The following is a 13,682-nucleotide window of genomic DNA, read 5'->3' as shown; positions in this document are numbered from 1 at the left end:
CATTGCTATGATGATGATATTGTTTTACTCACATCAATCATTGGTTTCACTAACATAACCACAGGTACTAGTAGGTCACTGCTCCCCAAATGGTAAACACACTCATCTTGTGTTGCTGTCAATTTTCTGACATTTGGTGCTCTATCCCATCTCACTTCAAAGCTAGAAGGGCAGGACATGAAAATATAGAATATAACACTACACTGTATTATTACATCAATGTAGAGCAAAAAAAAATGAAGCACTGTGTTAGCCAGAAAAATCAATGTGACATTATATTCTTGTATAAAAAAGACAAAAGTCTTACAGACGTGATATGTTTATTGGCTAAACAGAAAAATTCTATTTGCAAGCTTTTGAGGATACTCAGGCTTCTTCATCAGGCCCCTAGGCCTGATGAAGAAGACTAAATGGCCTTCAAGCTTAGGCCTGGTAAAGAGGACAAAGTGGCCTTCAAGCTAAGGCCTGGTAAAGAGGACAAAGTGGTCTTCAAGCTTAGGCCCGATGAAGAGGACTAAGTGGCCTTCAAGCTTAGGCTTGATGAAGAGGACTAAGTGGTCTTGAAAACTCGCAAATATACTTTTTCTGCTAAGCCAATAAGGTATCACTTCTATGATAATTTCTATACAAGAGTATTGAACATCACATGCTATTACATCAATTAGTTAGGTTTGTAGTTCACAAATTCAAGAACTAATACTTACACCTTCTTAAATACAACTACTACTCCGACCGATTTAAGCAGGCAACATCACTTTTAGTTTCTTGACCATATCATAAATGGCGTTCCGGTTTTATGTGCATCAGAGCAGCTGTTGAGGATATGTTTATACAGCTAGGTGGGGACAAAACTGCTGGTGGCCTTTTATGTAGTGGAACAGTGCATTAAATGAGTAATAATCACTCAGCTGTGATCATCTGTGACAGTTCAGGAGTAGGTCATGAGCCACTGCTACCGAGGGTAAGGTGAATTACCCAAGGTCACAACTCACTGTATATTTATGTAAGCGGGGCTCCTTCCTTTCAAGAGGCAGATGCGAAATAGTAATGGGTTTCCTTCAATGGAAAGATGTTTCGTGTACAGGGTGGCAAAAGAGTGCGGTTAGGTTTATCGTATCTGATTGCATATTCAGTAGGCTACACATGTCAAGCCTCTCTGTTACATCTTTTCAATGTCATTGAGATGTTTCTGCCTGATCCATCTCGGTCCAAGTGCGAGGAAAGTTCATTGCGGGCTCAGCATGGCACTCCCAGGTGGCACCTTAGCACTAACATGTTCATCTGTATGCAGGATTTCAATCAGATGGTAGAGGAGCACAGAAACTCTCATTAAGACTCAGTGCTGTTTACCAACAGTAATGAAGGTAAACATATTAAAGGACAGATTAAGGAAAAAGCTTTAGAAGAGCGGGTGGAGGGGGGGCTTATTTTACTGCACTTAGGCCATGCTCCAGTTTTTGGAATAATGGTATCATTAGCCAAAAAAGGTTGCAGATCATGCTTAATCTTAAAATGTTTTCCCTTTTTTTTTACGAGCAATTAAACGCCTGGCGTTATTGATCATTGTTGATTTTATGTCCTTCTATTTGCATAATCTATTAAAGATGAATGATTCATGGAGTGATTATTATGGAGAAGGGAAGTAGATGCATTCAGTATAGTTTTGTCAAGGTGAGAGATGCTTTAAGGTTTTTTTTTTTGCTTTGCGCTATTAGAAAATAATCTCATTAAGTATCCTTCACCTAGACATTCTACATATTTGGATCCGAGTCTCACTTTGAAGCAGACACCATTGGAGCTATTCCTCACGGTTGCTGATATTTTTCCTCCCTCCTGAATCATTTTTCCAAGTTCAATCGTTTTATTTGACAAAATAATTTAAAATGTGCAGATTCAATAAGGGCTGCCAGCAGGAAATAACATAATAATATAATTTGGTGGATTAAACTGCCTTGTTAAAAAGCTCTGGGTGTCTTCTCTGTCCTGCAAAATCCATTTGTTATATTTCATGGGAGAATCAATTCTCATGATGGAACCTAAAGAATGACGACTTCAGCATTCTAGAGCTAGACATTTATCACAGGTGGCAACAACTAAATCTGTACAGATGAACCAGAAACTGGGATCGTTCATATTACTTTCCAGTAATTATATGTTGGTCAGTCTCATGATCTTATTATGTCATTCCTTATCATTGTGGTTTATACATGTAGAACATTATCACGGATTAAATAAGAGCCTCAACCATAATTCAAATATGGATGAGAACGCAACCTACCATCTTACGAGACATTAGTGACGTCATAAGTGTTTTATTAACGATACCGGGGGCAATGCTTCTTATAATAACACTGGTGTTGATCCACACATTATACTAGTCTTTCGCAAAGTTAGCAATGGTCTAGTATTATTTCTAGCCGAAGTAAGTGTTTATGACACTGATATGGACATACACTGAAAGTGGGTTTAGATATAACTATTATAATAGTTTAAAAGATTGTTAAAATGAATGATAATCATTTGGATTAAACACAAGCCAACAATGATAGAGAATTGTTCAATTTTCACGCGTTCAGTTGCCTCCGGCAAATAAATCATTGTCGGCTCATTGGCTTCTCGTTGCGTTTAAACACTCCCCGCTCAGCGTTTGACATAGGAATGTGAAACATTGAACGAGAAGTGAATGATTCTCAATGAAGATCTACCTTTCTCAACAGGTTGTATGAGTGCAAATGAGCTGCTGATGACGTCACCAGCTCACTCGCCTGGGCAAACGAGATTCGTGCATTTCTCGTTGTATGTAACTGGGCCATTATTGAAGCACTTCAGCGTAGACAATAGATAATTATCCTTGATATTTAGTTTCAAGCATTTTCAAACTTTTAGGGATTGTCTACCCTGTTTGAGACTTCTCCATGAGTAGCTAATAAAGACTGGCTTTCCCTCTGGCGTATCATGTGCTACATGGTCTCACTCCAGGGAAAACATCTGGTCAGACACATCTTCTTCCAGCTGGTTGCTGGAAGTTAGATCAACTGTTCATCGCATTTTTTTTTAAAAAGGGGTTGTCTTCATGAGCCCCCAACCCCTTTAAGAATAATAAGCTAAAATTAAAAAATGTATAATGTTATAGATTTAGCTTTACAATTTGGTCAACTGACTGTCGATTTATTATGTTGCTTTTCAGAAATACAAACAAAATATCTCCAGCACTTATACAGAAATCTATAGGGACTGCAGTCTAGTACCTTAAGCAGTAGGCCTCAGGCTACATACAATACTAAATGCACAATAAACAATGTAAGGAATTAGCTGCAGCGTAATTCCTCTTGTTGTGGAAGACAATTTCTGCTTTTACTCTGAAATTGTATCCTCTGGGTTCTAGCTAAGTGCAAATCCACATGCCAAGCATTTGCTCTAATGCTGCAGTGATTTAGGCAGCCTACATTACAAAAGATTACGGATTCATTTAACAAAAAAGGTTAAGATATTTAGAGTATTTAAAGCAGAAAACCACCTTGTTTATAGTGGTGACTATGTTAATTCTAAATATGATTCTTGACAACAGGAATATTAACTTATGGAAACCTCCAAAAATATTCTCTATATTGATCTTTATTGGAATTCATAGCTCTACAAATATATTTTCATGTACAGTAGTTTAGACTGATACATTAAAAGGTGTGTGCTACATATCATTATAGTATTCAACCCCAATTCCAAAACAGTTGGGACGCTGTGTAAAATATAAAAATAAATGTAAAGAAAAAAGAATGTAATGATTTGGAAATCTTATAGAATAATATTGTATTCACAATACAACATACAACACATATCATAAGTTAAAAGACAGACATTTTTCCATTTAATTTAAAAAAAGTAATTCATTTCGAAATTGATGGCAGCAACACATCTCACAAAAGTTGGGACAGGGTTAAAAAAAGCATGTTAGAGAGGCAGAGTCTCTCAGAAGCAAAGATACTTAGAGGTACACCAATCTGTAAAAAAATGTGTTTAAAAATTGTGGAATAATTTCACTAAAATGTTCCTCAACATAAAATTGCAAAAACCCTGAATATGCCATCATCTACAGAACATAACATCAAAAATTCTGAGAATTTGGAGAAATGTGCACAAGGGACAAAACTGATGGCCAATATCAGATGCCTGAGATCTACAGGCCCTCAAGCATCACTGCATTAAAAACAGGCGTGATTCTACAATGGAAATCACTGCATGGGCTCCGGAATACTTCCAGAAACGATTGTCTGTGAACACAGTATAACGTGCAATCCACAAATGCAAGTTAAAGCTGTATCATGCAAAGAAGAAGGCATATATCAATGCAATCCAGAAACATTAGCATCTTCTGTGGGCCCAAGCTCATTTAAAATGGACTGAGGCAAAATGGAAAACTGTTCTGTAGTCAGATGAATCAAAATGTGAATTTGTTTTTGGAAACCACAGACTGCATGTCCTGTGGACTCAAGAGGAGACGAACCATCGATTTCTTTATCAGCACACAGTTCAAAAGCCTTCATCTCTGATGGCATGGGGTTGCATTAGTACCTATAGCATTTTGAAAGGCACCATCAAGGCTGAACAGTATATTGAGGTTTTAAAACAACATATGCTCCCATCCAGACAACAGCTCTTTCAGGAAAGGCCTTGCGTATTTCAGCAAGACAATGCTAAATCATACACTCCATCTATCGCAATGGCATGACTTTGTGGAAGAAGAATCTAGGTGCTGAACTGATCTTTCACCAATAGAAAACATTTGGTGCATTATGAAATGAAAAATTCGGCAAAGAAGACACAAGACTGTTGGGCAACTGGAATGCTACATCAGACAAGAATGGGACAACATTCCTCTCCCAAAACTCCAGCAATTGTCCCCCTCACTTCCCAGAAGAGGCGATGCTACACAATGGTAGACATGGCCCTAGCCCAACTTTTTTGAGATATCTTGCAGCCATCAATTTCTAAATGATTTAATTTTTTAAATGAAATGTAAAAATGTCTCCCTCTCACCTTCTGATATGTGTTCTGTTGTGAATTAAATATAGTTAATATGACATTTTAAAATCATTGCATTCTTTTTTTCTTTCCATTTTTTTACATGTTACACAGCATCTCAGCTTTTTGGGAATTGGGGTTATGCTATAAAGTCTAAGCAGGGTAATGGCCTCAAAGTGACTGTTTACTTAATGGTCATACTGATTATTTTGTGAAATTTTACAGGACCTCAGAATACAATATAGAGCAGAACATAGTAAATTACAAGTCGATATCAAGGTGTCAGACCAATTAGAAAACCATTTTTATACTTATTTCAAACCCTCTTTATTTTATTTTGTTGTTTTTATCATTCCATTTACATTTATACATATTTTTTTTTCTCTTTCTGTGTCCCACCCAACCTGTGTCTGTCTGTCCTCTGTCCATCCATTTCCTTCTTCCTCACAGAGAGTTTCTCCTCTCACCTCTATGTAAAGCAAGAGCCTCATGAAGCTTCCCTTACTCCCTTCACTCCCTCTACACTGGCCAGCTCGGGGCTGGCTGATCTTCAGCCTTTTCAGATGGCCCTCACCGTTGATGCGTCCACACCTACGTACAGCTCCTTCACTCACCATGGCCCTCCCTACGGGCAGTTCGGCAGCCAGCCACTCATAGCAGGTACCAAACTTACCCTCATACATAAGTCATCTGCCTTATTACATTGGGTGTTTATCTGACTATTAGGAAATATTTTGTCAGATCAACCCTACGTAATTGTAGAGAACATTCCTTATTTTAATCACAAGGTCTTCTGTCTACTCATAGCAAGACGTTTAGATTTTTTTTTAATTTTTTACTGTTAAAGACCAGTTGGCTTGAGTGGCAGCGGACTGTCATCCCCCAGGCTGAATCTGTTGAGTTCTTGACCCTGCAGCAACAGAAGAAAAACCTACTAAAATATTTTAAAGCCAAAAGTTCATCGTAAAGCAAAAAAAAAGTGAAGTAGAGGCTTTTAACTTGCTTTCAAGAAACTCTGTAACCACAAGTGATTTTTGCTATCACTGCTGTATATGTACTCTACAAACTCATTATTTATTTTATATACCCCATAATGGTACATCCTATAATAAAATCTTAAGATGGTATAGAACAAGGAAACCTGGTTAAGATGTCTTTTATCCACACTACTCTGAAGCATCAATTAACTGATTTAAATCTTAAAAACAAGTAATTATCAATGCATTGTCAGGATTAAAGGGGTTCTCATGAAGACAATAGCCATTCATTTAAATATAATGCATGGGCTGCCACAACTTCCCTCAGTAGCAACAGCTGATCACTGAGGATTTCTGAAGCTAAACCACATGATCATGTGATCCCCTGCCCATGCTTGATACAAAATGGGATTGTCTTGATGAGACAAATTTTTTAGGCTATCTTGAGGACAAAAATGACTAAAAAAAAGAAAACAAAAAAGTACATTGTGGGACAGGGTTGTATTTTTAGGAACAGTTGTTTAGTCAGCGCTGCACTAGATTACATTCCAAATTGTGTACAATGAATGGATTTAATGGTACAAGCACTTGAATAGCAAGACAATGCATGTCTTTGTGGAATTAATAGGATATAGAGATCCATTTTTAAAATGTTTGCCATAGAAATAAATGGGAAATGTTAGAATTTGGAAACTTTATTTTAAAAAAACTATCAGCTTTTTTATCTTAATTTTATTATTAAAGGGGTACTTTCATCTCAGACAAGCATGGTTAAGAAGGGACCACCAGCTGTCTTGCAGCGGCTGAGTTTACAGAAATAGCTGAACTGGCAGTTCTATTTTTTTTCTGTATCTTCTATAAAAGTAAACGGGAGTTACGGAAACTGCATAAGATTGAGCTACCCTATATCAGCAACTCATGAATTACGAGAACATCCAAATTGGCTGTTCTAGACTATTTCCTTGACTCCCATTCACTTCTATGAGAATTGCGGAAACAGCTTAAAACAGGCAGTTCTGTAATCTCAGCACCCATGGCCATGGTCATGATTTGAGATGGGGTCAGGGAATCCCCTGTTCTTGCAATAGCTATGGGTCCCAGAAGTGAGACCCGAATCATTCAGATATATATGATATATCCACTGGATATGCCATAAAAGTCTAAGATTGGAATATTTCTTTAACATTCCAACGTGCAAATGACAATGTTTTACCTAGACTCTGTATGTACCTATTGATCTGTTTTCTTATAATGATGCTTTAAATAATGACAAATCATTAGGTCTATGTCAAACCTTACATTATGTAATATGAGAATTACAAATAATTTGTAATCTTGTAACCCAGTAATCCTGGTGAGTGCCTATAGGAATGTTAGGTTCATTTGGTTTCCAGTGTAGTGATCAAGAACATTAAAGTACTCCTGAGTTCCCAAGCTGAGCCATCCTGCAGGATTTGCATGGAAATGACAACCAAGTATAAGTCAACCATAAAGTTCTATAAGAAGAGTAATATAGATTCAGCCTTGCTAACTTCTGTTTGTAGGCTAATTACTATAGCTAGTATTTAATGGAAGTCGCTGGCAATAGAACAGCCTTATCTGGGATTAGAGAAACTCAGCAACGCTGACATCACTTCCAAGTCGCTATGCCTGAATAGGTTGAGGATATTTACAGATGACTGACGCTGGTTATGAAAAGTATGCTCCTTTCTCATCATTGACCTAAAACTTACACTACAGTGTCTGCTCGGAAATCCTATATCATTCAGGAGATTTGTATTTAGCATGCACCAAATCCTGGATTTAGTTTTGGATTCAAAGGTATCACATCTAACCAAATCTAAAGTCTCCAAATATATCCTACAGGGCTCTTATCATTTGCAATATAAAGTCAGAACTTGAGATTTCTCAGCTATTTCTTATCTCTTTAATAAAGAATGTTGAGTTTACTTTATAATCCGTGTATTGCCCTGTGGAATATGTATGTGCTATATAAATGAATAAAACAATTATTATATCAGCAACTCAGGAAAAAAAATGTTTATGTGTTCATAGGTCGAGACATGACAAGTACAACCCTGCCTGGTTACCCTCCTCATGTTCCCCCAACGGGACAAGGCAGTTACCCAACCTCAACACTGGCTGGAATGGTACCTGGTAAGTCAAAATTATGTTGCAATTTATTCATAAACACCATTATTAAGTCATAAATGCTAATATATTTGGGGAACGCCACATTTTATACTTAGCCACACATTCAGAGAGATATACACTGACTTTAATATTTGGGGACTTTAAGTATGGGGAAAAAAGTTAATTAGTGGTTGTCACTTTTCAGAAATTAAATAATGACACTTAAGTACACAAATACACACTTTAGGGGAATATAATTTGTTCATTAGCTAATGATTGCATAAATGGTCTCATTGACCTAGTATTTCTGCTTGCTGTTAAGTCCCTCAACCGGAGAAACCACTGAGCAGAGAAAGGCAATGGGCTATATTGGAATGCATTCACCTGGTAGAAACAGTATTTTACAATGAATATGGGAGTTATTCCCTTCCTCTCATAGTACATTACTAGCATTCTATACTTAGTGCTTGACACACATAGTATGCAGCACTCCACAGGTCACTGACAGGGAAGAAGCATCTCATTATCACTGCATTGACAGGCACCAACGTTTCGGTCCACCATTCGGTCCAACCTGTGGAGTGCTGTTCATGTCTGTCCAGCTCTAAACCATGTCTGTTTCACTGCAGGACTGGGAGTGGTGAGTCTAGCACATTGTGCACATCTCTATGTCATGTCTTTTCCTTGTCTACGTCTTACATTGTCTAATGATAATTCTACTACCCATATAATCAAAGCGTAACAATTAATTAACTTAATATGGTCTTATACTTTATCGATTGTTGTCAAGTTTTACCTTGAGTATGGCATGCTTGCACTTATGGAAGAATTCACAATATTGAAGAACATTACACTTTGCAGAAAAGTTCAGATTAAACTAAAGGCTATGTTTTCAATAACCCAATAGTGTACCATTATATAAAGCTATGTCTAATACTTCCTATATAATAGGAATTGAATTGTTTGATGTTGCATGCATTACCAAAATAGACACTTACCAACACGGATGTCTTATTTCACATTTATAGACAGGAGTATAAGAAGATCTAATGGTTCAGTGCTTTTGTACTGAGCATATTTATAGATACAGTGTATTGATCTAATGGATAAAAGGCCATTTCTCCTAGGTAAAGCTTTGACAATGCATTAATGCCCATGTTTATTTATTCTGAGGTATATAACACAAGTACGAGTGAATGCTCCATTAAATGACACTGCATAAAGCTGTAGAACAGACACATATATTTCACCCCTAACGCTCCACTCCCTAATATACAAGAGTATTTGTTTGAGACATTATTGTACAACTTAAAGAAAAAGGAGTCCAGGTTGGTGCAGTGAACTGCCGGAAAGGGCTAGCGGCCGGGTGAGCAGAAAGGGGAGTATGGAAATAAAATCCAATGCTGATGAGGAAATTACACTTGTTTCATTAGTGATCAAGGAAAGAGATAGCTCAGTTCCTTTTGGTCACAGTTGAGCTCAAAAACTCATTATCCTTTTGTATGCATGCTTTCACCTCTCGTCAATAAACACTTCCCACTATCCGCTGTTTTGCTCCCACCCTCTGTGCTCACCTATAAACATATGTAACTTCACTGTTCTGTGCACATCCTTCGTAGGTCTAATATACAGTAGTACTGAAATAAAATTATCGCATGCCAACGGACTAATTTGACTTACTATATATAGACTTGTATTAGCATTTCTCCAAGATGGGCTTGTGATATTAGGTTAATGTTAGAGATGATGTTAGGAGATAGTAAACTTTTCAGATCCTTGTATCAGAATGACAGATTGTTCATCTTAGACATTATCATCAATCTTTCTTCTTTTTTTTTTGGTGCCATCTCAATAACTTGTCCAAACTTCAATTCATTCATCTTTCGAATAGATGTAATAACTGTAGTTGAGCAAAGGAAGATTTGGTTTACAAATGTATAGCTAATATATGAACTCTTAGTGACATTCAAAAGTCATTTTGTGCTCACCTTACATATCATGCATTCCTCTTTTGGTCCAAAACTCTGTTAACTTTTAACTTTGCTTATTCAATATGATATATAACACACAACTGCATGTTAAAAAAATGCACTGGATACAATAATTAATTGGGCTAAACCAATATTTGTGAACGTATCCAATGAAACCACCGGGGGCTATAAATTGGTCAAGCCAAACATATGCCTTTATTGTGTCTACATAGGATGGATATATTCAGTACTTATAAACCAATACTCTTTGTTTTGACTTTCTAGGAAGTGAATTTTCAGGAAATCCCTACAGTCATCCTCAGTACACATCATACAATGAAGCATGGAGGTTTAGCAATCCAGCATTACTAAGTGAGTAATGACTTAAATCCTGGGCTATAGAATTTCAATATTTAGTGCTTTTAATTGGCAAGAATAAGATCTGGTCTTCAGTCCTTTGTACTTCCATTTCTTTGTGGACATAAAGGGCATTGCTAACTAGCCGAGAGAGTATGGAATATATATGATCCAAATTGTTGCATGTTTAAACCAACCCCAACCTAAGTTAGTTATGTTGCATTTAAGCAAATCTCCCTTTTAAAGGGGTTGTCCCACAAAAGACATTTATCAACTATCCTCAAGACCCTCACTAATCACTGGGGCTCCATGTCTACCTTTTCTTCTTAATTCATGAGCCCAGTGTGGAGGAGCTTGAAAGGAGCGCTGGTCAAGCATGTATCCTGTTGCTCTATTTGATGTTTATGAGGCTGATGGAAAGAGCTAAGTACTCAGCTGTCTCAATAAGTCCCATTGATTTTGAATGTAATGGCACCAAGCTTGCTCAATGGCTGCTTCATTCAAACTCCTTCTTACCGGTTGTGCAGTGAAGTCGAACAAGGGGATAGGAACCCCAATTAGTTGGTGGGGGTCCCAGTAGTGAATAGTTCATAAATGTGTGAAAATCCTTTTAACATTGTATTTGATAAAATTGCTATACCAGATCAGAACCACATTCCAGAGCAGAACCACAATAAACATTTTTTCTGAAACGCATGGTTGTATCTTCCCATAGGCTCTATGTTTGTACAATGATAGTGTCAACCCTACGTACTTCTTATACTGTTGCATGTTGCCAGCTACATGGCTACCAATTAATTCTGCGATGAAGAAACATATTCCTACTTAGAATGGGGCATATTTGGAAAGTATAGATGTGTATTCTTGTTGTGTTTGTCTTTGTTTCGTTTGCTTGTTGTCCTTTCAACCAGTCCATTCTTCTCCTGTGTTAACTTTCAGGTTCCCCTTATTATTATAGTGCCACATCCAGGGGCTCCGCACCTCCCACTGCTGCCACTGCCTATGACCGCCACTAGTTACCATGGAAACCATATGAAACTACAGGGCGAGAACTTAGGTCTCCATATTGTACCTGTGTGAACATCATCTTGGGAAGAAGAGTGTCTCATGCCATGCCTCCTACAATCGCTCTCCTACAACTACTGACTATTCAGTTGCAAGGGGTTGAACTTCTGTCTCCCTGTTGTTACTTTATCCACATACCTGACACTGGAACTTTTTTGTTGCACATGAAAGGCCCACAAATTAATTTATACAGTGGACTTTGGGACCTTAAGACAACAACATTCTAACATACTAGCCAGTGTTACTATGCTCAAAACAGCAATGCAAAGAATGAAGACATTTTTGTAGGACTCCAAAAACAAATGCTACTGGTAAAAAAATAAAAGACTCAATAGAAGCAAATTGTAAGCCACAAAAAGAATCCATGGAGAAAAATTTTCTCATATAGTTGCCATCTAAATATGTTCCATTGGAAAGATCTACCAAGGATGGAAGAGCTCTGACAGAATCATTATGAAGCAATTAGGAATTGGAGGACTATATGAATCAAAAAAAAGTGTTTCATTAGTGATTTCTCTTGAATCTCAGAACTAACCCTCTCTTTACCTTTCTGCCTTGGATTGGATGCCTGTCTCTCACACTCCATTCATTGTGCGTGGCATGTCATGAAACTCCACATGGACACCATTCTAGTGAACAAAAAAAAAACGAGAACCCCCCCCCCCCCACAAAAAAAAACAATCATCTCAGAAAAGAAGACTGGAGGACGTTTTAAAGTCTAATGACTTAGAGAAAAAAATAAAATATATGAATATATAAATATATATATATGAAATACACTGTTTTTATGCTTTATCATGAAGGTCTGTACAAATGACAATAGACAATTTTCTATAAAAAAAAACACAAAACAAAAATGCTGAAAATGGAAGAGAATGTCATAGGATTGTGTAAAGAAGTCAGTTCTTCAAATCTTATTTCCTCTTTTTTATTTTGTTTGCACTAGTGTGTTGGAGTACAATGTTAAGGGACCCTGTTATGTCCCTTTAACAGAACATCATTGTGGAAAAAACAAAACAAAATACAGGATATGGCTTTGTAAATTCAACATTTTTTTATTTAGATTAAAATGGCACTTACGACCCCGATTCCAGGTTTACATACAGTTTGCATTGCCATTGATTTTAATTCTAAAAATCTAAAGTTTATACATTTATAAATTCATACTGTAGCAGCTTTACTCATATTTCAGATCTTCAATGTTATAGGCACTTTTCATTTTGCTGCCTATCCCCATTGCCCAGTGTGTCTCAATGACATGGCCATTGCCCCCAACAAGTCCCATATTCCATGTGTATAAAAATATATACTCTACTAGTATTTAAAATGAACATTAATATTTTAATTTTAATCAGCAGAAAAAAAGATATTACATCATGAAACTAAGAGAGGAAGCCCGATACCCTAGTGATTTTGCCAGTCAAGATAGGGCCCCATGTGGTTTCATCATGAATCTAGGCTTTTTTAGGTTCTGCCCTTAGCTCTACCTACATACAAAACACCATTATGCTTATTTGTGTTGTCATGGTCCTCTTTAAGAAGAGAAATAACTCGAATGAATGGATTTTCTGCATGGTTACATTAATGCTGGAAATTAAGAAAGGTGCATTCATCTCATAATTTGTGTAAACTCCCGATACTTGGGGGTGCCTGTAATGAAAAACAGGGTGACACATTACAAGTGGTACAGATCTTTGTGTACAAATCCATTTTTCCAACAATTACTATCAAAAATAGTCAAAACAACTGATAAGTTTTTGCCTTGGTACTATTATCTGCTGTAATGTATGGACCATATTAAAAGTTGATCAGGCCTTCAACAGAAGGATTGCTGTTTTCCTTTGATCTAAGAAAGCAAAGGACAGTTCAATAATCATAAACGTATTTATCCACAGTAAATTTTAATCTATGTATTACAAATAAATTCAAGGGTACCTTAAAATGATCGGTGGAGGGGTCTTGATGTTGAGACCCCCAACCGATCCCTAGAACAACAGGGTGAAGTTTACTCAGCTGATCTCTATGCCCCTTTGGCTCCTGCCTGCTTTGTTCATTTGTCTGTGTACAGACTGTAGTAAGTATAAAGACCACAAAAAGGTTACTTCACTTTTCAGAAGAGAGGTGGAAATGCTGACATAAGGTAAAGGGGCATAGTGCTCAG

General features: G+C 37.0%; 1 protein-coding gene across 9 annotated transcripts in view; it reads left to right on the top strand.

Moving 5' to 3' along the window:
• PAX2 (paired box 2) overlaps positions 1-12,326 on the top strand; it is a 72,619-nt gene extending 60,293 nt beyond the window's left edge. For 3 of the 9 annotated variants that reach the window (XM_066598761.1, XM_066598764.1, XM_066598759.1), the window contains 4 exons: positions 8,052-8,153; positions 8,671-8,769; positions 10,385-10,471; positions 11,415-12,326. In XM_066598761.1, coding sequence (XP_066454858.1) covers positions 8,052-8,153; positions 8,671-8,769; positions 10,385-10,471; positions 11,415-11,536 — 410 coding nt within the window. In that variant the 3' untranslated portion in view covers positions 11,537-12,326. Of the gene's footprint in view, positions 1-8,051; positions 8,154-8,670; positions 8,770-10,384; positions 10,472-11,395 lie in introns of all 9 variants that reach the window. The other 6 variants (XM_066598766.1, XM_066598768.1, XM_066598765.1 and 3 more) reach the window with 3 other exon arrangements.
• The last annotated feature ends 1,356 nt before the right edge of the window (positions 12,327-13,682 follow it).

This window comes from Eleutherodactylus coqui, chromosome 4 (genome assembly GCF_035609145.1).
Source record: "Eleutherodactylus coqui strain aEleCoq1 chromosome 4, aEleCoq1.hap1, whole genome shotgun sequence".
Taxonomy (NCBI): domain Eukaryota; kingdom Metazoa; phylum Chordata; class Amphibia; order Anura; family Eleutherodactylidae; genus Eleutherodactylus; species Eleutherodactylus coqui.
The sequence above is the reverse complement of the archived record's forward strand: the minus strand, read 5'-3'. Positions and strand labels throughout refer to the sequence as shown.